The 26,894-nt window shown below is 40.9% G+C and overlaps 1 protein-coding gene across 5 annotated transcripts in view; it reads left to right on the top strand.

Moving 5' to 3' along the window:
• Positions 1 to 26,894, top strand: part of LOC130917439 (P2Y purinoceptor 3) — a 70,820-nt gene extending 43,926 nt beyond the window's left edge. For 2 of the 5 annotated variants that reach the window (XM_057838836.1, XM_057838834.1), the window contains 2 exons: positions 10,723 to 11,138; positions 22,936 to 26,894. In XM_057838836.1, the coding sequence (XP_057694819.1) occupies positions 10,726 to 11,138; positions 22,936 to 23,608 (1,086 nt within the window). In that variant the 5' untranslated portion in view covers positions 10,723 to 10,725 and the 3' untranslated portion in view covers positions 23,609 to 26,894. Of the gene's footprint in view, positions 1 to 4,035; positions 4,107 to 10,445; positions 10,623 to 10,722; positions 11,139 to 22,935 lie in introns of all 5 variants that reach the window. The other 3 variants (XM_057838838.1, XM_057838837.1, XM_057838835.1) reach the window with 3 other exon arrangements.

Here is a 26,894-nt window from a genome sequence, read left to right as displayed (position 1 = left end):
TTTGATAAGGTGATGGGTACAACACCTAACTTCACAAAGAGATATCCTCCTAACCCTTTTTGTGTTAGATGATATCTATATATTTTTTCTCTCTCACTATTTTGCACAGTATATAACCTGTTTTGACCATAGTATGTGTAAAGGCCAAAAACGCATATGACCATACCTGCTGTTTGTGTTGAATTGTCAAACATAAAACTATTCAATCTTATTTTTTTCTATTGAATGTTTATCCTAACAAGTTGAATAAATATTATCAAGCTTCAAAACGGTTAGTCGAGCGTGTTTGGTTGTCAATGGCACATCAACATTACAAATTTTGAAAAAAGATTTCGGGATTTTTTTGTCTTTTTGGGTCCAAAATGTGGATTATAATTGGTCAGTGAAGAAAACAACAGTTTAGACATGAAGTCCAAGTTGTCCTGAAAAAAGGGACCCAACTTGGCCATTGTAAACAATTTTTTCTTTGAAATATAAAGGCAACATCAAATGCATGCAAATTCGGCCAAAATAGGCTTAGGTGTTAAAGGGTTAACTAAAACCACCCAAACATTTATAGGTTTTCATAAGTAAGTGAACCCTCTGCCTCAGGAGACTTAAAAGGCAATTGAAACCATTTTTTAGCAAACATTTGAAGTCAGGTGTGTGCCCAATCACAGATGAGTGGTTTAACCCTTTAACACCTAAGCCTATTTTGGCCGAATTTGCATGCATTTGATGTTGCCTTTATATTTCCCAAAATCTTTTTCAAAATTTGTAATGTTGATGTCCCATTGACAACCAAACATGCTCGACCAACCGTTTTGAAGCTTGATAATATTTATTCAACTTGTTAGGATAAACATTCAATAGAAAAAAATAAGATTGAACAGTTTTATGTTTGACAATTCAACACAAACAGCAAGTATGGTCAAGTATGGCCTTTACACATACTATGGTCAAAACAGGTTTTATATATATAGTGCAAAATAGTGAGAAAAAAAATAATATACCGTATATCACCTAACACAAAAAGGGTTTGGAGGATATCTCTTTGTGGAGTTAGGTATTATACCCATCACCTTATCTAAAGTACATACGTACATGCAATCAAGCTTCTCGAACACTCATCTTTATAAAAATAGAAAAGATTATAGTGAAGAAAAAATATATATAAAATTGAAAAAAAGTATTTTCAAAAATATTGACAAGTAGTTCAGTTCAATTCAAATTTGTCTGGCATACGACCCAATAAAGTTTTTTTTTTTTTTGCGCACTCAATAAAGCTTCTGCATGAACAGGTCACGGAGCTGCGTCATACACAACGTCACAAAGCCTATATCTTTCGCCGTTTGCGTGCTGCTGCCACTTCTCGCCGAGGCGGCGACTCATTCCAGGAAAACAATGACAAATACGGCTCATCGTCTTCCTTGAGTTAATGAAATAATGCATTAGCTTGCGCTAAATTTAGTTTTAGATTCATTCTGCACATTTCAAAGTCGCTCGCTCAATCCAACCGGCCGTTGCTTACTTCGAATGCCTCCTTTTCCTTAGTTGGAGCCTTGCTCGGAAATTTATCAAAAATGTCCACATTCGGTTCGCCCTTTTTGACATCACAACGGCACTTGGGATATGTAGTCTTTTGTGCTGCTTTCGGTTTTGAAAAAGGACAAGAAATGATGGAAATATGGAGATAGATACATGGTCCATGCAGCGTTTTAATGCATATTTATGAGTGCAATAAAACTATAAAACTCAAATGACATTATCTCCCGTTTTTCTTGGTCGATTGACTTCAAATAAAAACTGGTGTGGACATCAACTTCCGCACTTTCAAATGGGACCAACCAGTGGCACGTGGGTGACGTAATTACAGCGTGACGAAGCTTCAAAGACGACATGCGTAAACGCGTCGCTGCCGACACGTTCGGTGTTAAAGGGTTAAAGCTGCCCTGCCCACTATAAAACACACCCCTGGTAAGAAATGTCTTGATGAAAAGCATTGTCTGATGTGCATCAAGGCTCGGTCAAAAGAGCTGTCTGAAGACCTGCGATCATGGATTGTTGATTTGTATAAGGCTGGGATAGGATACAAAACCATCTCTAAAAGTCTGGATGTTCATCAATCGACAGTCAGAGAAGTTGTCTACAAATGGAGAGAGTTTGGCACTGTTGCTTCTAGAGCTGGGAATCTTTGGGCACCTAACGATTCGATTACGATTACGATTCAGAGGCTCCGATTCGATTATAAAACGATTATTGATGCACCCCCCTCCTTTTTTTTTTTTTTTTTTAATAAAATAAAGTTTTGTACATTAGTTCCAAAATTGTTCAAAAATACTCTCAGGCTAAACCAAACTACTATTTCAGTATCAAGTTAACATATAGCAGTAAACAAATATACAAAAATAACATTAAATAAAAAAACTCCAGTCCCCATTCTGTATCAGCAGCTTTAAACTACATTCAATTAATTTAATGTTGTGAATCAACCGTTAAAGTTGTTAAAATTGCTCCCGTTATTCCATAATTTCCCTTTTGTCTACTTTTGACATGTGAAAGTTTAAAAACTATTTTAAAGATAGATTCAAGTCAATATTTTACCGATTCAGGAGTATTTTAGATAAAAAGTTAATTAGGTTTGCTTGGAAGGTTCGCTACAACAGCATTGCAGGGAAGTTTACTGCTTTAAGATGGCGGCCGTTTACTAACGCCCGCATCTAGCTTTTTGCAGATGTGCTGCTACCGCTCCCGAGTCTATATTCCATCTAGTCCTATATAAATGATATCTACCGTAACATTATGTAGCTTAGCTGTACTTGTAGCAGCTTTTCGGCAGCAGTCAGGTATGTTGTTGTGTTTTTTTATCTCGTGGCATGAGTTGAGCTAGAGCCGTGAGTTGAGCGTTGGCATTACCCGAGGGGCCGGTTAATGAGAAGCATAATGTTTAGCTACTAGAGCTGGGAATCTTTGGGCACCTAACGATTCGATTACGATTACGATTCAGATGGTCCGATTCGATTCTAAAACGATTATTGATGCACCCCCCTTTTTTTTTTTTTTTTTTTTTTTTTTTTAATATTTTGTACATTTGTTCCAAAATTGTTCAAAAATACTCTCAGGCTAAACTAAACTACTATTTTAGTATCAAGTTAACATATAGCAGTAAACAAATATACAAAAATAACAGTAAATAAAAAACTCCAGTCCCCATTCTGTATCAGCAGCTTTAAACTACATTCAATTAATTTAATGTTGTGAATCAACCGTTAAAGTTGTTAAAATTGCTCCCGTTAATCCATAATTTCCCTTTTGTCAACTTTCGACATGTGAAAGTTTTAAAACTATTTTAAAGATAGATTCAAGTCAATATTTTACCGATTTAGGAGTATTTTAGATAAAAAGTTAATTAGGTTTGCTTGGAAGGTTCGCTACAACAGCCTTGCAGAGAAGTGTACTGCTTTAAGATGGCGGCCGTTTACTACGTCTGCATCTAGCTTTATGTAGATGTGCTGCAAACGCTACCGCTACCGTAGTGCATCTAGTCTTATATAAATGATATCTACCGTAACATTATGTGGATGACGTACTTTTGTAGCAGCTACAGGTATGTTGTTGTGTTTTTTTATCTCGTGGCATGAGTTGAGCTAGAGCCGTGAGTTGAGCATTGGCATTACCCGAGGGGCCGGGTAATGAGAAGCATGATGTTTAGCTACTCTCGCGCCGTTGCTCATTGACCGCGCGGCGCGCCGAGTGTGTTGTACTTCCGCTTTACTTGGCATATTTCAATAATCGGAATTTGGATGTTTGTGAATCGTTCTCGAATCTTCCACGGCCGAATCGCGAATAATCTAAGAATCGGAAATTTTGCACACCTCTATTAGCTACTCCCGCTCCATTCCGTCCCGAAGTCCGCGCGGCGCGCTGAGTGTGTTGTACTTCCGCTTTACTTGGCATATTTCAATAATCGGAATTTGGATGTTTGTGAATCGTTCTCGAATCTTCCACGGCCGAATCGCGAATAATCTAAGAATCGGAAATTTTGCACACCTCTAGTTGCTTCTCTCCCAAGGAATGGCCTCCCACCAAAGATGATGCGAAGAGTTCAGCGCGGAATACTCAAAGAGGTAAAAAACAACCCTCAAGTGTCTGCTAAACAGAAACCACCGGCACAGTCCAATATCTCTGTGCACGCATCAACCATATGTAAAACTATGGCCAAGAATGTTGTTCATTGGAGGACTCCACAGAGTAAGCCACTGCTGTCTAAAAAAAATTGTTGCTAGTAATGTTCGCAAAAAGGCACTTGGACACTCCACAGAAGCTTTGGTAAAATATTTTGTGGACTGATGAAACCAAAGTTGATATGTTTGGGAGTAACTCATAATGTCATATGTGGAGGAAGAATGGAAGAGCTCACCAACATCAACACCTCATCCCCACCGTGTTGGGGCTGTTTTGCTACCTCCGGGCCTGGACAACTTGCTATCATTAATGGAAGAATGAACTCAAAAGTTTATCGAATGTTTTGCAGGAAAACATGAGGCGGTCTGTCAGACAGTTGAAGCTAAAAAGTGGATGGATGCTGCAACAAGACAATGATCCAAAACACAGATGTTAATCAACTTCAGAATGGTTTCAGAAGAACAAAATACACATTGATTAGTGGCCAAGTCAAAGTCCAGATTTGAACCCCATTGAGATGCTGTGACATAATCTAAAGACAGCGATTCATGCCAGACATCCCAGCAATCTGACTGAACTACAGCAGTTTTGTAGAGAAGATTTAAAATGAGTCCTGATCGATGTGCCAGGCTGATCAGCAGCGCCGGATCGGAAGCGCCTGGTTGAGTTCACTTATTTTTCCCCCTTCTGTTATTGTTTGCATACTATTCTCTTTAAAATATGAAAACCTACACCTCACATGGGTGATTTTTTTTTGTCCACTTCACCCCTCCAAATCACTTACTTTAATGACCCCTCCACCCTTTCTCCTTGGTCATAAGGCCCCCCGCATGGTGTCAACCGGAAAAACATCTAGCTAGCGATAGCACCAACATATTCATAGTTAGTGTAGGCCAGATATGTCCAAAGCCCGGCCCGGGGGCCAAATGTGGCCCGTGGTCAAATTTCATCCGGCCCCCAGCCTTTGTCATAAAATCAATAACATCTGGCCCACACACAGACTTAATAAATTGGTCAGCAGTACTGCAACCAGCATATGAAGTAGCTTACACACGAAATGCTGCTCCTCATTTACCCACTAAAAGGCAGGAGCAATTTAACCCTCGATTGCCAAATGTATCGTATTTGATACACCTAAAATTTCAGGATTTTCAGACTAATTTATAATTTTGACATTTCTTTTTGGAAAAAAAAAAATAATAATAATGGATGCAAGTCGACACATGCATCTGCAGGTTCCATGAGAAAAAAAACATGATTTAGCATGGGTTATAGATATTAGAGCGCTTATTACACATATTCATTTTGACTTTTCTTTTCACAAATTTGAAAAAAAGGTTTCATTAGGACCTTATTTTTCAAATTTTGGGATTCTCTGAATATTGCTTCATGTTGCAGGTATTTAAGGGCTAAGCAACATTACTCCGTGTGACCCTCTACTTCAAATTTTCTAAAATGGCGACAATCAACTAAAAAAAGTTGATGTTGTGATGGCTGACGCTTCAAGGATAGGTGGAAATTGGACTATTTCTTGACTAAAATATGCAACAACTGTGTCTTGCCTCATTTGCAAAGAGGCAGTCGCTGTTTTTAAAGATTTCAATGTGAGGCAATATTACCAAACAAGACACGCTGACATGTACGACAAGATTACAGGGAAGATACGCAGCGAGAAATTGAAGCAACTTGAAGATAGTTTAATTTCACAGCAGTAGTATTTCGCAAGAGCCGAAAGCCGAGAGAGTCGAAAGAGAACGCCGCAAAGAAAGGCTAGTTGCGAGATTGTTGAAATTATTCATTAAAAAAATAATAAAACAAATGTGACACACTGAATGGCTTGCTAAATTTTGCTTAAATATATTGTTCTACGTAAAGGACCTCAGTCAAGGTCGTCCCCCCCACAGTTTTACCACGCCAAATCTGGCCCCCTTTGCAAAAAGTTGGACACCCCTGGTGTAGGCATTCAATGTATTTCTTGTTATTGTTTTTGCTTCCCTTTTGTCTCTCTCCTTGTCTTTTTTTCTGTTCCCCTATAACCCCTTCCTGTTCCCTGCTTTCTCCTAATAAACAAAACACATTGAATAATTACAATGACAGTATGTCATACGCCCATGTGTTGCTGAGGACAGGTAAAACTAAATTTAAAAAATAAATGCCACGGTTCGCCCCAGAGTGACACATTTTGCGCTAAAAAAAGATGCCTGACACACGCAGATCCTCCGTGTGGTTGTGCCCGCCGACAGTTCGTCTCGGGTGTCCACGATATCCGCCCAAAGCGCTAGGATGTTCATTGCTATATTTTCATCCAAACATGCTCTAAAACAGCCATAATGGGTAGTGCCAGGTGGGTTCACGCTCATCACGCTGCCTCAAAGTGCCCCATTTTGGCCATTAAAACCCCAAATTAGGTTTTACCAGGATCAGGTCAACAGGATAATACTCTGTCCCAGACCTGGCGGAGCATTCATTCCTGTGTTTTCGTGGTGTGCAGGTGGGCCATAAAGCAGCTCACCAATCATGACATGATTCTTTCTTAAAAAAAAAAAAAAACTGTCGACCAATTCTTCAGGGGGCGTGTACTATAATGGTGGTGTCTGTCTGGCAACAGCGGGCCATTGGCTGCATTGTATTTACTGCCAGCTCATTGCCTGCCCGCGCCGGCTTGTTATTGACAGCAGCCATACATGCCAAAACAGGAGCCAGGCCATCTGGAAATCGACAGACTAAACAGATGGGCTAGTCCATGACTGACCCTCTGTAAGACACAGGTGAAAGCAAAATAAAAAACAACTGAAAAAACACCGATAAGTTTTATATCGGACGTCTTGACTATTTTTGTAACTAATATAAAATATGAGTTGGCACATTGTTGTATCATGGGAGTTGGTGTTTTAGGCAGGATGTTGGTAATACTGTGAATTTGCATGGGCAGACTGTGTATTTGAAAGAGGGAAGCTTGTAATGCTGTGGGCGTCACTCTATGTAGTTTGTGTCCGGTCAGCGTCTCCTGCGTGGAGGCCATGAATCACAATGCCCACTACGTACAGTACGTCTCTGCTCTGTTCCGCCTACCTACAGGGTGACCCCAAAAAAAGTTTACACTCAGTTGACTGCTTGTTTAAAAGCCATTGAAACATATCTAAATAGGTTGTCATGCTTAAGTGATTCATGAAGGTCACTCAATGCAGCTGGTAATCTCTCGTCTCTACAATTCCTGTGCTTCTGCTGAAAATGAAGAAAACTTTAGCTGTACCTGAATTGCTGCGTGCCGGTCTGACACCTACTGAGATTGCAGCAAATCTGAGAATATCCAGATGTACAGTCTACAAAGTCAAAAAGAAACTGAAAGATACTGGAACAGCCTCACGAAAACCTGGGTCTGCAAGTGCCCGATCTGTGGGGACCAAAAAGTTGATTGACAAGGTGATATGTGGCCACCCCAGAGTCCAGATCTCAATCCCCTGGATTATAGCATATGGGCAACTGTGGAGGACAGTGCCTGTAAGAAGCCACAAACTTCTGTGGCAGCCTTGGAGAGGTCCATTGTTAGATCTTGGGAAAAGATGACAGCATCCTACATAAAGAAGACCTGTCAAGCGTTCCGCAGGCGCCTGGAGGCTGTTGTGACACTTAAGGGAGGACACATTGAAAAATAGAGTGTACTGTACATGTTCTTTACAAAAATGTATAATTTGTGATTAAATTCTAATTCTAAGATGAATAAACATGGCATTTAAGTTGTATTATGGCAGTGTAAACTTTTTTTTGGGTCACCCTGTACATTTCCCTGAGCCTGGCTGCCGACCTACTTCACCTGACTGACTTGACTGACTGGCTAGGTGGTTTACAGACTGACTTGCTGACAGACTACTTGGTTTACAGACTGACTGAATAGCTACATTTTCTAATGTTTGATTTTTTAGAAATTGGTAAATGCACTTCCTTCTTTCATTATCGCTTTAAGAAGAGAGCTGGAGTCTGTTATATAAATAAAATTATTTTAATCAGGTTTGAGTGAAAATAATCAGGATTTTCTTGTGAGGCAAAATCGACCAGCCCTAATATTTCCTACCATGAAATTAAATATATCACCGGTTTTCCAGCGTCTATCGGTGCCAAATAAAAAGAGAGTGGAGTGTCTTTAAAGACTCCATGTGATTAAACAGGCCAGCGTGATAGTAGGACTTCTGACTGCAAGCTTGCATGTGGTCATGTGACAGTATAGTTGTGTTTGATTGATATAAATGAGTCGTGTGATTATTGTGATGTCTCATTGGTGAAACTGGTAGAGCCACTGTTGGCATCTCTGGCAAAAATGAACTAAAATCTAATATGAAGAACAGAGAGGAAAAATGTAACGACTCAAGTAGCAGAGTAAGAGTAGCGTTTTTTCACAAATCTACGCAAGTAAAAAGTGTGGCATGGTAAAACTACTCTTAGAAGCACAATTTTCTCAAAAAAGTTATTCAAGTAAATAGAGTAAATGTAACGCGTTAAACCTAATTTATGCTTTCGCGTTGCGGTGATGGCGTAGCGACAGAGTAGACCCTACGCCGTCAATGAGTATTCGAAGTTCTGCGTCAAGTGAATGCTTTGCTCTAATTCACCACCAAGCCACTAGAGGGGTGTGGCATTGTGTTGGTACAGTTTTGGGGGACTCTTGTCGAATTCCTTGCGTTTTATTTTGGTTAGACAGCAATGGCAAACAGATATGGAACGCTTCAATGTGGAACATTGAACAAAAAATGTTGATCATACAAATGTTGAGGCATAGGCAATGCAGACGACGGTTGCGGGGGTGGGCTGTTCGACCACTAAACCAGTCGAGGTTCAGAACCGGTAAATGATGCGGAAATGCACTTTCGCTACTTTCGCATGTCAACGGACCGGTTTGATGACCTACTATGCCGTATAAAGCTTTTGCTATTGCACCAGACAACGCATAGCATGCCTGTTGATGCCACACAGAGACTGGCAGTCACATTACAAATTCTAGCCTTGGGTGGAAGCTTTGGAAGGCTTGATGGTAAACATGTTACCATAAAAGCACTGTCACATTCAGAAAGCGATGACTTCATCTACAAAGTTGTCCAGGGCCCGTTCCATCAGAGCTGTCTTGGCTGTTGGAAATGACCTGATTAAAATGGCGTGCCAAGGTACTCTCAATCAGTGATGATGTATCACATGTGTAAACTGTCTGTTGTTGAAAATTAAAAATCAAAACAACTCTTTTGACACCAAACCTGTGCTTTAGTCTTCTTATGGAGTACTTGTAGTGTAAATGTAAATAGGTCACAGTAAACATATGTACAAAATAAGATGGTAAAGTGCACCAATCCAAAAATACGACATGAAGTGATAAAACGCTGACAGTTTCTGAGGCACCGCTTCGTGTGGCCATTCGCTTCCGAACACGCACATATTTGTCTCGGAGGTTTCATTTTTTGATGCATTCGCTGACCTCCAGCCCCGTATTTTCAGCAATCTCCTTCACGAAATGCTTGCCATTTGGCAATCTTTATAATGCCTCGACGAAACATTGTACTGGTCGTACTTGCGGACCTCTTCGATGATCCTCTCGCTTGGTCCGTTTTTGCGTGTAGCGCAAGAATGTTTTAATGGCGGCGATTTCGAGCTGAACCGGAAACAATGTTCTGAGCAGACCAGATAATATTTTTTCTTGTCGGCACCATCTAACTGTTTGTATTACTCTAACACACCCAATATAAAATAAATAGCACTTATTCCATAGTTTAAGGAAAACAAGCAGAATATAGGGCATAAGAGATACACAAAGCCTTGTTATACACAACGCCTTGTTATCACAGAAGCCCAATGTGTGCATTATGAGCAAGATGGACGCATCAACTCTCGCAATCAGTTCTCCCAGCAGGACACTCCGTCCCAACACAAGCAGCACCGGAGAATGTCCAGTATCCAACCGATAACACGACTGACAAGACTCCAAGATCCCCTTTGATGCTGAGGTGGCAAAATCCACACCCCTCGTTGCCCGGACAACAGTAACTCCTGAATCCTCCTGTCCAATCCACAAACAGACAATAATGCCAAACACACCCTTACTCCTGCCCACAGCCCGCCGCAAGAGAGCCTTCAAAAGACTGAACGTTTAACTAAGCGTTGTCATTTTTCTCGGAAACCTTTTATTGACTTCTTATATGGTGACCTTGGAACGAGTTTGCCTTTTCGCCTGAGTGTTTCTGTGTTGCCTTGCCGTTTTGATCTCTGTCGACCTGAATTAATAGTCAACTTGTTTTCAGTGAGCCTTCTTTCAACCTTTCAAAATGGAGTCAGTACAAGGGGTTAAGGATAAGGTGAACGTACGGAGTTTGCCCTTCTGGCTGGATTGCCGGGGTCCTGCCTGGCCCGGGCCGTTAGAGCTGTGCCAGCGCGGGTCCGGCGGTTCGGCTGGCGCGATTTTGGCGTCTGACTAGAAGGTCAGATTCCTTCACCACGCGTTGACGTGACGTGTAGTCAGGATTTTGTGGAGGAGTGAGAAGTGGTGATGATGCCTCTTTCTCTTCGTCTTTTCTCCAGAATATGAAGATGCTACATTTTGCTGAATCCCTTGCAACGGAAACTGTCCTCTTCAGAACGTTCTCTTCAGATGTTTTCAACGCAAGTGTCCAGTCTTCTGATACAAAGGTTCTGCTGGACACCGTTGGTAACGCCAGCCTACGCTGTACCTACAAGGAGGACTTCAAACGTTTCCTCCTCCCCACCATGTACAGTTTTGTCTTTCTGCTTGGCCTTCCGCTTAACGCAGCGGTGATACTAAAGATATGGAGGAGGAGGCAATATTTGTCCCGCAGCAACATTTACATGCTCAACTTGGCCATAGCAGACTTCCTGTATGTGACTTCACTTCCGCTGCTCATCTACAACTATGCGAGCCATGACTACTGGCCCTTTGGACAGTTTGCGTGCAAACTAGTCCGATTTCAGTTCTACAGGTGAGTCTCTCGGTTATTTTAGAATACACAGAAATTATGTCCTCATCTTCAAACATTTTGGTTCAAAGAGGAGCAAAAATCAAAGTGCAGTACGAAGCACTGAAGTGGTAAGCATGTCAGCCTCGTAGTTTGGAGGTTCAAATCTCAGTTCCAGGTTTCCTTTGGAGCAATATGTGAAATTAGTACTTAAATTATTCACTAAGTGGCAGTTATAATGACATATATATTTTTTGGTAATATTTCTAACACGATTCTCAGATTTTCCCTATTTAAAGATTGATATTATCAGCCTGTAAAAGTTGTTGTTTTAATTCTGTGTTTTTAACGGATGTCCCGCCCGCTACCAACCGGCAGTTATGAGATCAGTTTTTTGTCTTCGTCCAGGTTGCTACCGCTCTGTAGGCTTCGTAAATTAAGGATGCAGAAATAAGACAAGGGTATGCAAATACGTCGTGCACATGTACTACAATGACATGTTTTTGCGTTTACTTATCACAAAGTGAGTACACCCCTCGCATTTCTGCAGATATTTAAGTATATCTTTTCATGGGACAACACTGACAAAATGACACTTGACACAATGAAACGTGGTCTGTGTGCAGCTTATATAATAGAGTTAATTTATTTTCCCCCTCAAAATAACTCAAAATATAGCCATTAATATCTAAACCCCTGGCAACAAAAGTGAGTACACCCCTTTGAAAAAACGTACATCCCTAAATGTCCAACTTGAGTACTGCTTGTCATTTTCCCTCCAAAATGTCATGTGAGTCGTTACAGGAGTGCTGTCAGCGTTGCTGCAGAGATAGAAGAGGTGGGGGGTCAGCCTGTTAGTGCTCAGACCATACGCCGCACTCTACATCAAATTGGTGTGCATGGCTGTCACCCCAGGAGGAAACCTCTTCTGAAGACGGGACACAAGAAAGCTCGCAAACAGTTTGCTGAAGACATGTCAACAAAGCACATGGATTACTGGAACTATGTCCTATAGCCCCTATAGACCCTACCCATGTGACGTCACAACTCCGCCCTCCTGACTGGTGCCGCCCAATTGTCCGTCAACACATCGTGTTTACCTGTTACGGCTACGTACATTCCTCCTATTTACGGCGTGTTTTTCTGCTCGTTAACATTAATAATCAAAATGGTGAAGGCGTGTGTGGCGGTCGGTTGCAATAACAGAGAAGATAGACGGAGAGATTTGAAGTTCTACCGGATTCCGAGAGACCCGGAGAGGAGAGAGCGAGATGGGCTGCTGCAATTCGACGAGAAAACTGGGCTCCAAACGATTACCACAGATTATGTGGTAGTCATTTTATATCTGGTAAGATGCATTTATATTTAAGGGTTTTGGGCTGATAACCACAATTAAGATCATTGCTAGGCTAATCGCCGACAACATACACGTATGTATGTAGTGAGAGTGCTATCGCTAAACCATATAAACATTAAAAGCCCTAGCTCCATTGACAAATGACATGAAATACATTAGACTTGACAGTGGATGTTAGCAAGAACAAAAGATTTTGAATTGAAAATTTCGTAACTCACCTTTCCAAGCACAAGATTGATTCCTGCCGAATTTTCGTGGACGAGGACCTGTTTCACCCAACCAGCAACGAAGTATTTATAAGCCTCCAAGCTCTTAAAGTTTTTCAAACTTTCGTGAGAATAGGCTGATTTTGTGGGGACAAGATAGTTGTACATATCAGGGTAGCTAGCAGAAAGGTCGAAAAACATCGATTTAGGCATCAAATGTGGATCTGGCGAATGGATAAACTGAAGCTTTTCCACATAACGCCTTTTATGCAACGCATCAAGTGAGTTTACGGCATCCGAAAGCACCGGGTCTTCCATGAAATGCATTATAAATTGCTCGATCAATTGAGACCATTGATAATACAGACACAAAATGACGGACAAGGGGGCGGAACAATACAGCGATCACGTGATTTTGTGACGTCGGTGGGTAGGGTCTATAGTCCCCAAACTTTTTCCTGTGGGGGCCACATAACTTTTCCCTTCTCGGATGAGGGGCCGGGGTCAGTTTGTAACAGAAAAAGTGTGACGATTGTAGGAGTGCCTAAATGTAAAAATGCATTGTTTTTCAGAAAGCCACAATCAAATAACCCTTTTTGGATTCTTCACAGAACAAAAGTAAATAAAATAATAATATATTATATAATAATAATAACTGAAAAAGAGGGTTAATTTGACTGGGGATCCCTCAGTGGGTGTGTGGTATAAAGCCGGTGACGCTATGGAGTTGTGACTCCGATCAGAGAATCAACGGGACGTTCAGGATTTGTTTCCTTTAATGATGATGAAAGGAGTATGAGATTTATTTTGTTGTACTGTGGTTTCTGTGAATACAAGATAACCATATAACATGTCAGTAATATATATAACCTATAAACATATACTGTATTATAAACATATCTAAATTAACAGGAACAATATTAAATATAATATAAATGAAATACACTGCTTACATACTGTAATGCATACAATGCTAATCATTCACAATAATGAGCATACACATTAAGCAGGAAAATAACTAACAATTTAGATAAGTGAATTGGCAACAAACAAAATTCAACCTCCACAATGTAGCCAAAGGGGCCAACGAGTAGCATTAGCGATTAGCGCTAGCGGCTAACGGTTAGCACACGGCGGCTAGCGGTTACGAATACAAGGGACCCTAAGCAGGTAACTCATCTGCCAAACGTGTTTGTGCACTGCCAAGGCACACTTCTGCAATATACCCACCTCTCTCATTCACACACAACACTTGGATTGCCACTAAACAGGACGGCAGCTTGAGGAAATCACCGCAGGCAGTGAAAGGAGGAAAAAGTGACTCGTGTACACCGGCAGTGAAGGCAGAAGAGAGAGTGACTCGTGCGCGCCAATGAAGGGAGGAGAGAAAGTGACTCGTGCGCACATCGCTTTTCGTAAAGGGCCAGTGTAGTAACAGTAGGGTGACCAAACGTCCTCTTTTGCCCAGACATGTCCACCTTTCACGTCGTGTCCTCGTCACCCGGCCGGGTTTTATAAATTCATGAAAATGTCCAGTTTTTATGATTTTTCACAGGACCAATTTAAAGAGAATCCCTCCGGCCGCTGGGGGGCACCGCTTGCCTGCGTCGTCGTGGCTCCTACTAGTAGGGGCGGGAGAAGGAGTACAGTTTACCCCTTGTATTATGGGGCATTACCGCCATCTACTGGATTGACGGTTTGGCAAGAAAACAGGCAGTTACAGACTACAATAAGGAGTAGTTAGAGACGTTTATAGTGCTCCGTACACCTTTCTGTAAATTTATCTTCTGTTAATGTCGCTCATGTGTCTTCTGTTGTATACTATACAATATATGGGTACAAAGACGTGCAGTATGTTGTATTAGTCTTGTATTAATTGTTCTGCATTCGTGTATTTTGTTGAATGTTAGTATTATATTCTAAGTGGGAGCTAGTGTTGTATCGGTCGCGAACGATTCGGTCTTTTTGAACGAATTGTTTGGGTGAACGAGACCGAACTAATCACCATCTGCACTGATTCGTTCTATGAAGTTGGTGGCGCCTGTTAGTGTTGTATCGGTCGCGAACGATTCGTTCTTTTTGAACGAATTGTTTGGGTGAACGAGACCGAACTAATCACCATCTGCACTGATTCGTTCTATGAAGTTGGTGGCGCTTGTTCGCTGCGTGGGAGGGCGTTGAGCAAGCGGCAGCGTCTTCTGACATCGCACACGACCAATCAGACGCCAGCCTCATCGCGGGCAGGGGAGGGAGCGGAAACAGAATCATGGCGTATGTCACTCATTTCCACGTGTGGCCAATAAGCAGCCAGCGTGCAGGCAGGGGGGAAAGACTGAGTTTTGTCACTTCCCGTTCAGTGATTCGGTCCTCCGGTTCCTGACCTAGCTTGCTGCTAACTTGACTTTCCAGTAATGACTATGCGGTGAACGAGTCATAAAATGAAAGGAAACGACTTTGTCACATATTTGTTAACGTGGAGCCTATCAAATGCTGCTCAAAAAGACAAAAACACCACACAAATCTAGCGAGCATGGTTTAGTGTTCTACTTTTCTCAACAGACTCGGGACTGCCTATGACGATATACTATCAAATTTACAGTAATTTAAAACACGCGTAGCTACGAGGCAAGCAAAACCTGAGCTGCGGTCGCGTGACGGCAGTGAAGCGGGCAGAGAACTGTCACTATATGGAGGCTTCATGGCAGCGATATGTACCTCATATGTGCACAGAAAAAAAATAATATTTAGTATGATCACCATAATACTGATTTGCAATGAAACTGTATATACATGTCAATTTTTTCCGAGTGTTTTTTTTTTTTTTTTTTTCCCGTGTCAGAGGGTGTCGGTTGGTTTGACAAATTATGTCAATCCGTCCATCATGTGCTACTCAAGCGCCCCAAAAACAAAGCGCGCGGACACGGGAGATGTCGCAATATGTCTACATTTTTCTTAACAGACTAATGAGAGTAGAAAGGCGAAATCATAAAGCAAACAATTATTTCTCGTCAGCATTTGACGATCTGAGATGCGGGGACGACAGGGGAGCTGACCGGATTATTTTATTTATTAATACCAGTGCAAAAATTCAAAACGATCATCTTAATAATAAAAAACAAAAATACAACAGAGCGAGAGGTTAATAATGTGTTGGCCGTTCCATAATTAGAAATTAAACTTTCGATTTATTTTTATTTTCGTGACAGCAGGCATGCCGCGTTGGCTGTTAGCAGCAGCATTGTATATGTGAGCAAGATCATGCTAAAGAAAGTCCGTGCGCCCCCGACCCCAAACCCCGACTTCCCCCTCAAAAGGAAAATGTTTAACCGTGTCCTAATTCGAAATGCAAGCACGAGCCATGACTTTGAGCCCATAGAACTAGGACAGACGACGCGGAAGTTCTCCCTCGCTTTTGCAGCAGCGGGAGGGAGACGAGGCTGTCTCTGAGAGCAGAATGATATCGCCTGTCACTCATTTCTGAAACTACGACGAGTGGTCAATGTGCAAGAGAGGGAGGGACCAAGCAATGTCACTTCCCGTTCAGTTATACTGCGAAGCGGTCTTTGGTGATTCGTTCGGCAACGTCACTTCCCGTTCACTAACCGAACGATTCATTTGGGTGGGGAGGGAGATGAGGGGGGCGAACGATTCGTTGAACGATTCGTTTGAACGAATCGTTTTACTGAACGAACCGGAATGGATTCGTTTACTCAAGTGAACGACAGATCCCGTCACTAGCGCCTGTTCGCTGCGTGGGAGGGCGTTGAGCAAGCGGCAGCGTCTTCTGACATCGCACACGACCAATCAGACGCCAGCCTCATCGCGGGCAGGGGAGGGAGCGGAAACAGAATCAAGGCGTCTGTCACTCATTTCCACGTGTGGCCAATAAGCAGCCAAGCGTGCAGGCAGGGGGGAAAGACTGAGTTTTGTCACTTCCCGTTCAGTGATTCGGTCCTCCGGTTCCTGACCTAGCTTGCTGCTAACTTGACTTTCCAGTAATGACTATGCGGTGAACGAGTCATAAAATGAAAGGAAAGGACTTTGTCACATATTTGTTAACGTGGAGCCTATCAAATGCTGCTCAAACAGACAAAAACACCACACAAATCTAGCGAGCATGGTTTAGTGTACTACTTTTCTCAACAGACTCGGGACTACCTATGACTGACAACATACTATCAAATTTGCAGTAGTTAAAACACGGGTAGCTAAAAATAAATAAATAAAAAAACACGGGTAGCTACGAGGCAAGCAAAAGTAAGCTGCGGTCGCGTGACAGCACTCACGGCAGTGAAGGGGGCAGAGAACTGTCACTATATGGAGGCTTCATGGCAGCGTTATTTACCTCATGCGCACAGAAAAAATATTTAGTATGATCACCATAATACTGATTTGCAATGAAACTATATACATGTCAATTTTTTCCGACTGTTTTATTTTTTTTCGTGTCAGCGTGTCGGGTGTTGGTTGATTTGACAAATTATGTCCATCCGTCCATCATGTGCTACTCAAAAACAACGCACGCGGACACGGGAGATGTCGCAATATGTCTACATTTTTCTTAACAGACTAATGAGAGTAGAAAGGCAACATCGTAAAGAGCAAACAATTATTTCTCGTCGGGGCGACAGGGGAGCTGACCGGATTATTTTATTTGTTAATACCAGTGCAAAAATTCAATACGATCATCTTAATACTGATTTGCAATTAAACTGTCGAATATCAAAATGTATTTTTTATTTCAGAGCAGCACATTTGACAACTAGCTATTTACACTTCAGTTTTAACAATAGTGACCTAAAATAATAGTGATGAGCATAAAAACAAAAATACAACAGAGCGAGAGGTAAATATGATGTGTTGGTCGTTCCATATTTAGAAATTAAACCTTTGATTTATTTTTATTTTCGTGACAGCAAGCATGCTGCGTTGGCTGGTAGCATATGTGATCAAGATCATGCTAAAAAAAAGTCCGTGTGCCCCCGACCCCAAACCCCCACTCCCCCCACAAAAGGAAAATGTTTAACCGTGTCCTAAATCGAAATGCAAGCACGAGGCATGACTTTGAGCCCATAGAACTAGGACAGACGACGCGAAAGTTCTCCCTCGCTTTTGCAGCAGCAGGAGGGAGACGAGGCTGGCTGTGAAAGCAGAATGATACCGCCTGTCACTCATTTCTGAAACTACGACGAGTGGTGCCTGTGTGCAAGAGAGGGAGGGACCAAGAATGTCACTTCCCGTTCAGTTATACTGCGAAGCGGTCTTTGGTGATTCGTTCGGCAACGTCGCTTCCCGTTCAGTAACCGAACGATTCGTTTGGGCGGGGAGGGAAATGAGGGGGGCGAACGATTCGTTGAACGATTTGTTTGAACGAATCTTTTTACTGAACGAACCGGAATGGATTCGTTTACTCAAGTGAACGACAGATCCCGTCACTAGTGGGAGCGCCTGCACAGTTACGTTTGTAACGATAAATACGCATATAAATGGTAACTGTTGACTTCTGTCGGAGTTTTGTACTGGCGTGATCTGTAAAATCCCGTTTGGTGTCGTATCGTTGTGCTACAAATGATTGTAAACTTATATAGCAAAGTTTGATTTTGCCTCGTCTCCCGGTACTCGCTAATAGGGTAGCTATCAGTGAGCTAACTAAGCCGCACTACGCATTATGGGAAACGTAGTTTTGAACTGCTGCGTTCGGAAACATGCCGGTTGAATAGTTTGTCAGTCTATTTTAGTTATTGCTTGTGGGCAGTTTGTCAGTCTATTTTAGTTATTGCTTGTGTGCAATCTAGAACATTGAATGAGATGTGTGCAATCTAGAACATTGAATGAGAATATAAATTGAGTGGGAATAACAATTTCTCAACGACAATTGTCGTGATAATTTATAAAAAATATTTATGTGGCACAAGCATACTGTGTGTCAGAATTGACTGTACTATATTTCCACTGGTCTGCATGATATTGTGTTTGTCATTATTTAATTTCTTTTGCATTTTTTTTGTTTTTGGATTTTTTTTTAGTAAAAATAAAGCCTGTTGAGCAAAAAAAGCTTTTTTTCCATATAGTATTCGGCTTTTTTTTTTTTTTTTTTTTAATAATAAGACTGAATTTTTCTGTCCAGACAGAGGAGGCACACTTTAAATATATTAAAGGGATATAGGCATCTTTGAGTGAACTTCAAGTAAAATTCAAGTATCTCGAGGCCTGCCAAAGTGTCCTCTTTTTTGGAAATCAAAATATGGTCACCCTAAGTAACAATAAATTAAAGCACAAACATGCAATGGGGCTTTCCTACAATAACACTATTAATTAAATGGATACTAACCAAATAACCACCTCTGTGTTCTTCACAGAAAAAAGTCAGGAAATAAATAATACTATTAGGAAAAAAAAAGAAAAACTTAAAATGCTCTCTGGTCTTGTTCAGGGGGCCAGACCAAATGTGGAGGCGGGCCGTAGTTTGGGGACCCCTGTCCTATAGTTTGCTGAAGACATGTCAACACAGCACATGGATTACTAGAACCATGTCCTATGGTCTGATGAGACAGGCGGGCTTTCTTGTGTACCGTCTTCAGAAGAGGCCTTCACCTCTCAGTAGAGTCAATCAACGTTTTTGTGTGATGCAAAAAATAATCAAACTGCTGTGTTTCACTTTAAACCCTAATATGTAAAACATACGACAACTCTGATTGCTAACTATCTTGATAATAATATTGGAATAAGTTGGATCACACAATAGTTTAGCATGAAGATCTGCAAACATTTTTTGACATCACTCTCCTCCATCACTAGAGCAGGAGAGTGCTAGCTGTCACTAGCGAACTTGAACATGTACAGTGCTGCTCAAAAGTTTGTGAACCCCCTCAACATTTTGGAATTTTCTATTATTTCAACCTGATTTCCTAATCAATCAATTCAGTAGTTTTTTTTTGTTTTTTTAACAGTTGTGTTGTCGAGACTAAATTAAAAAGAGTTTTCATCAACTGATGTAGGTGCAAAATTGAACTGTTTGGTCACAACCAAAACCGCCATGTCTGGCGAAAAGTCAACACTGCATACCACCAAAAGAACCTTCTCCCAACAGTGAAGCATGGAGGTGGGAATGTCAAGATCTGGGCTTGCTTTTCATCCTCAGGACCTGGACAACTCCACATAGTCCAGGGAATCATGAATTCTGAGGAATATTGTCAAATCCTAGAACATAACCTGACGCCATCTGTTTTGAAGTTAAAGCTTGGCAGAAGGTGGATCATGCAACATGATAATGATCCAAAGCATTCCAGCAATACAACCAAGGAATGGCTGAAAAAGAAGAAGATTCGTGTTCTGGACTGGCCCAGTCAAAGTCCTGACCTAAATCCCATTGAAATGCTGTGGCGGGACCTGAAGCGAGCAGTTCATGCCAGACGCCCATCAAACCTCTCTCAACTGACTGCGTTCTGCAAGGAAGAATGGGCAAAAATCCCCCAAAGTAGATGTGAGAGGCTGATTAGTCACTACAGAAACCGTTTGGTTGAGGTAATCTCTGCAAAAGGAGGCGCAATATCCTATTAACTGAAGGGGTTCACATACTTTTGCACACATGATATCTGAGTTTTTCTTAAATCAACCACTTTTGTTAAATAAAGAATGACAATATAACTATTTCTTTTGTTTCAGTCCATTATTTGGAATGTCAGTATTGTGGATTTGGGTATAACTTAACATTTAATAAGGTTATTTTAGTTTTTTTTACAAAAAATCTGACCATCGCTGTGGGGTTCACAAACTTTCGAGCAGCACTGTATGCTACTCCTCTCATCTCGTCTCTCGTGTTCATTTAGCTTTTGCTGCTCATTTTGTGTAATATCGACAGTGCTGTCCTTCTCATTAATATTCCGCTTGGGTTCAAATTGGAAGGACGGAACCGACGACATGTTTATGTAGTTAAAGAGTGACACTGTGGAAGCCGGCAGCGTGTCTATGTGACGTCACCGCCCAGCGACGTCAACAACAATGGTGACCTACAAGTGAAACTAATTTTACAAATTTTATTAAAACGAAAACATTGAGAGGGGTTTTAATATCAAATTAATATAACTCGTACTAACATTTATCTTTTAAGAACTACCATGTCTTGGATCCCTTTAAGGCAGTGTTTTTCAACTAGGGTGCCGTGAGAGATCGTCAGGTGTGCCCGAGAAATTATCTCATGTCACATTTATATATATATATATTGTAATGTCCGTAACTGCGGGCCCTTGAAGGGGCCATCGGACTGCAGAGTGGTGACGTAGCAGGAAGCAAGTAAGGAGGGAGGGAGAACGGCGTGAGAGCAAGTTAGCGGTCGCATGTTGCGGCTGCCGCTGTTATTTTATTAATTTCCATTGTTGCCACAATAAAGTGGGGAAGTCATCACTGACTCCTCTCCTTTCTATATCCCCATTCATGGCTATATTTTTTTACGTCGTCGGGTGGAGTTGCAGTAGGAAGGAAGGAAGGAGTAGGTAGAAAGTTCTCGATCGTGTGCAGATGAGCGAAGTTTTCTCGTGTCACGTTCAAAAACTGCTCGGATTTCTTGCCATCAAAGACCTTGCTGTCCGCGACAGTGTGGACCCAACACGTCTACTGCACATTATTTGGTTAGACTCGTCTTGTGTCGATATACTCGAAAGTGTCCTTTGTATTTTGTCTATATGTGACGACCGTCATGATCATTTTACACAAAACTTCAAAAATGGGCCGGACTAGTGAAGTCTCCAGTGCTTTCTCTCAAACCATTTTCTAGTGCTTTTTGAAGTGTGTTTTCGGCCATTGTCCTGCTGGAAGACCTATGACCTCTGAAGGAGACCCAGCTTTCTCACACTGGGCCCTACATTATGCCGTAAAATTTGTTGGTAGTCTTCAGACTTCATAATGCCATGCACACGATCAAGCAGTCCAGTGCCAGAGGTAGCAAAACACCCCCAAAACATCAGGGAACCTCCGCTATGTTTGACAGTGGGAACCGTGTTCTTTTCTTTGAAGGCCTCTTTTTTTTCCCTGTCAACTTTATGTTGATGCCTTTTCCCAAAAAGCACTACTTTTGTCTCGTCTGACCAGAGGACATTCTTCCAAAAAGTTTTTGGCTTTCTCAGGTAAGTTTTGGCAAACTCTAGCTTGACTTTTTTATGTCTCTGGGTCACAAGTGGCTTCTTCCTGGGTATCCTACCATAGTCCCTTTTCATTCAGACGCCGACGGATAGTACGGGTTGACACTGTTGTACCTTAGGACTGCAGGACAGCTTGGACTTGTTTGGATGTTAGTCGAGGTTCTTTATCCACCATCCGCACAATCTTTTGTTGAAATCTTTCGTCAATTTTTATTTTCCGTCCTCATCTAGGGAGGTTAGCCACATTGCCATGGGCTTTACACTTATTGATGACAGTGCGCACGGTAGACACAGGAACATTCAGGTCTTTGGAGATGGACTTGTAGCCTTTAGATTGCCCATGCTTCCTCTCAATTTTACTTCTCAAGCCCTCAGACAGTTTTTGGTCTTCTTTCTTTTCTCCATGCTCAATGTGGTACACACAAGGACACAGGACAGAGGTTGAGTCAACTTTAATCCATTTTAACTGGCTGCAGGTCTGATTTAGTTATTGCCACCACCTGTTATGTACCACAGGTAAGTAACAGGTGCTGTTAATTACACAAATCAGAGAAGCATCACATGATTTTTCTAAGGGTGCCAATACTTTTGTCCGACCCATTTTTGGAGTTTTGTGTAAAATGATAATGATTTAATTTTCTTCCCCATAATAAATGAAGATATTACCACCATAGCATTTGTAATTGCAGTCATTTTCTAGGTGAAATTAAGCATTGTCTGACAGAATTGCAGGGGTGCCAATACTTTTGGCCCGCAGTGTACAAGGGGTCATGTGAAGGGGTGTAAAAATGTGATTTGTTAATCACAATTGAATAACAATCAACCTAAACGTAAATTGCTGATTCACATTGTCATTTTAGAGGTTCCATTTTTATTATAGTGTCTAAAATGTTTCAGAAACAAAACTGTCAAATCATCAAAAAGACTTTGTGGTTTTTGTTCATAAAACATACCAGTTCTGTGTAACTTACACTTTCATGAAAACATGGGGGAAATTGCAATTTTTTTCATATTCAAAGATCTTCAATGATCGTCATTCTTGTTTGTTACCTCATTAAGGCAATTTAATGTTTGTTATTGTTTGCTGGTTTAGTGCTCACTGTGTTCTCCTGTTATTTCAGTAACCTGCATGGCAGTATCCTCTTCCTTACCTGCATCAGTGTACACCGCTACATTGGCATCTGTCATCCTCTGGCAATAAGGCACGGACAAGGCGGCCGTAAGCTGGCGTGGCTCATTTGCGGAGGAGTGTGGCTGATTGTAGCCATCCTCTGCGCACCGACATTTCACTTCGCCTCGACGGGAATCCAGCGAAACCGCACTGTCTGTTATGATTTAAGCGCACCGAAGCAGTCGGCGGACTACTACCCGTACGGCATGGCCCTCACCTGCCTCGGCTTCCTGTTGCCTTTTACTGGTGTGATGATATGCTACTGCAAAATGGCCCACTTTTTGTGCCTCCCGGTGTCCTACCAAGGCGTCAACATACAGACGAGGGACAAACGTGACAGAGCGGTGAAAATGATCATTATAGTGGCAGTGGCATTCTGCATCAGCTTCCTGCCCTTTCACCTCACAAAGAGCTCTTACCTGGTGGTTCGGACGCTCCCTAGTATGACCTGTGAGACTAGGAACCTCTTTTCTATCATCTATAAGAGCACAAGACCATTTGCCAGCATGAATAGCTTTCTGGATCCCATTCTTTTCTACTTCACTCAGCTACGATACAGACAGAGCACCAAAAGGTTCATTCTCAGAGTTACCACTCGCAGGGACAAGCATACCAGTGAATAATTCCAAAAGCCCATCCCTTTATTTCACATGTACTATATGTGGAGCTCTGGGAAAAAAACACCTCTAAATGTGCAGTTCCACTCATACAGTATGTTTGAGTAATAGCAACTGGTTAGAAAACAGTTAAAATTAGCTGAGATGTGACACTTATGAGGATGAGCAGTGCAGGGCGGATGTGAAAAAAATGAAATATGAAATACATGAATGTTTAGTTTTCGGTCTTCCAAAGGTTACCTTTGCCACAGAGCCAGCATGATACTTAAAAGTTAATTCTGTGCTTACTTGACAGTGTTTTGAACTGTTCCAGTGTGTCCAAAATAATATGGTCAATAACCTCAGTGAAGTTGGCCCCTCATCAGATGCAAGTTCATAGAAAAATGTCATACGTGTGAGAAAAATGTTACACGTGTGAGCTAAGTTTGTGCTGAAATTTGTGCTGCTATCGTTTTCGAGTTAGTAACAATTCTTTTATCGGTCAATCTGAGGTCAACCAGCCCCCCATTTTGATTAAAAATGGCTCATAGACTTCATAACCTATTGACATGGCACGGGAAACGGGGCAGATTCATAGTGGGCCTACTTTCAAAACCTTCCAATTCAAATATTATCAAAACCAAAGCTGCTACCGACCTAAAACAAAAACAGGCACCTACCTTAGCCATATATTAGTCTCCATGAGCAGCAGCATCGAAAAATTCAGTCGTTCCCTTATAAAATCCTGATTATTTTTTATATAATTATAACGCAACTTAAAATGGCTATAAAAGTCTCAGATTTTACACTAGATGCACAAAAATCACCAAATGCAAAGATAATCACCTATATTTTCTGGATCAATAGCGATATTTAACATAAGTTTTTGCCCAAAATAGCAACTTTTTTAAAAAATTATTTGTTTTCAACAGCTAATATATCACTCAATTTAACGTCAGAAACTTAAGGAAAACATGCACAATCAATTATAAATAACATGTAAATATACTATTAATAAATTATACAATCACAACTTATTATACAATAGAATAGTCCTTTATTATAATTATACACTATATACTGTTAGCAAATGAGGCTATCGGCTGCCTGACACAGACAGAGCTTTTCTGGTGAAAGTTCTTGTGTATAAATGCTTAAATCACCGAATTCTTCATAGGTATGGATGTAAAACTGTCTTGATTCTTGTTAAAAGAGCAAAAACTGGGCAGTTGCGCATCTATTTCATCCATCGATTTTTTTTTCACGTTTCAAAATGCATGCATGGTACGAAAAATATAATATTTACCCTGAATCCTCGAAAATATCACTCCAGAGACAATCCTTCCTGTTTGTATGCGGTACAGCTTTCGTAGTTCTTCAAAATCCAAGCTTGAATCCAGCTTAGACATGAGCGTGTGCCGTCTTCGCCTGACTACAGTACCTGACAAAAGTCTTGTCGCTTATCCATTTTGTAAAAACCATTGCTAATAACCTGACTTTTAATTATTCAGTTGGTTTCAGAAATGGCTCATATGAAAGCTAAGACCCTCCCAAATGATGTTGAATGTACAAAAATATATTTGTTTCACTGAAAAAAAATCATCATTTAATGAAGACATAAAGGTCAAATTTTGGCAAGACAAAAGTTTTGCCGCCTACAGAAAATAGTGTGAAAATTGAACAAAAAATGTACTTCAAATACAAAAATATGCTACATAACATAAGCAAATTAAATTGTCCCATATGTGTACATTCGTTTAAGTCCACACTAAATTTCTTCAGTAGTCTCACCCCACATACTGATAAGCAAAAACTTGTTCAATATCTGGGTTCTTTGAAGTCCCAATATCCCCGTAAATTGTTTTTTCATAGTTTGTAAACTGCTGAATATTCTGAGGTAATACATTTTTTTCTAGCTTTGAACATTATTTGTGCTGTTTGTTGTTGTACGATATCGGGAAACTTGAGCAATTGTGACTTTAAAAAAGTGTGTATGATCCTGATAACCACCTTTGTGAATGATCTGTTATGCCCTTTCCTGCAGTACATTTACTGAATATAACAAAGTTTTGTGATTATTGCACCAAACTTCGGCACTGTATTGCAAGTAAACAGAGACTAGTGAACCCTATAGAGTGTGGAGTGATTTGAAATCTAATACCTTCTTTGCTTTACTTATTAATGTAATGTTTCGTGAGATTTTGCCCTGTATATATTTGAAATGTTGTTTCCAGTTAGGTTTTACATCAATAATTACTCCCAAAAACCTGATTTCATCAACTCTCTCAATTTCTATCCCATCTACTACAACCCATAGCAAAAAGTATGGAACCACCTGTCTCGGACGAGCACTCACTCAAGACATTTTATCATGTAGAACAAACTCAAATAAAAAGCTTGAAAAAATACTGAATTAGTTCAAAAGAGCAACTCTTTAGCGCAGAAACACTAAAAGAAATGAATAAAAATATTGTGGTAGTGAGCAAATGTTACTTTTATAGAGCAAGTGCAGGGAAATGTATATGGAATCACTCCGTTCTGAGGAAAAATATATGGAATCATGACAAAACAAAGAAATAGCAATCAAAACACATCTCCAGTATTTAGTTGCACCACCTCTTGCTTTTATGACAGCTTGCAGTCTCTGAGGCATGGACTTGATGAGTATTCTTCATCAATTTGGTGCCAACTCCCTTTGATTGCAGTTGCCAGATCATCCTTGCAGGTCAGAGCCGTGCTGTGGACTATTTCTTTCAATTTCCACCACAGGGTTTCAATAGGGTTGAGATCTGGGCTATTTGCAGTCCATGACATTGACTGGATGAGTCTTTCTCCAAGGAATGCTTTAACAGTTGTAGCTCTGTGGCATGATGCATTGTCATCTTGGAAATGACAAACATATTTTCAATTGAAGGGATAAGAAAACTGTCTAAAACTTCAATGTTAAAATGCACATTTATTGAAGATTTAACACCAGCCATCTCTCCAGTGCCTTAGCCTCACATGCAGCCCCATATCATCAAGGACTGAGGGGATTTTGACGTTTTCTTCAGGCAGTCATCTTTGTAAATCTCACTGGAACAGCACCAAACCAAAGTTCCAGCATCATCACCTTGTCAAGAGTCAAGAATCTGCATTGGACAAGGTGATGATGCTGGAACTTTGGAACTTTTTATCTGAGTTTGTTCTACATGATAAAATGTTTGAGTGAGTGCTCGTCCGAGACTGGTGATTCTATACTTTTTACTAGGGGTTGTATTATCTTCAACTGTGCATTCTTTTTACAGTTCCCAAGTATTATCATTTTTGTCTT

This window comes from Corythoichthys intestinalis, chromosome 6, assembly GCF_030265065.1.
Source record: "Corythoichthys intestinalis isolate RoL2023-P3 chromosome 6, ASM3026506v1, whole genome shotgun sequence".
Taxonomy (NCBI): Eukaryota; Metazoa; Chordata; class Actinopteri; order Syngnathiformes; family Syngnathidae; genus Corythoichthys; species Corythoichthys intestinalis.
Note: the sequence above shows the minus strand (reverse complement) of the source record. Positions and strands in the feature narration are given on the sequence as shown.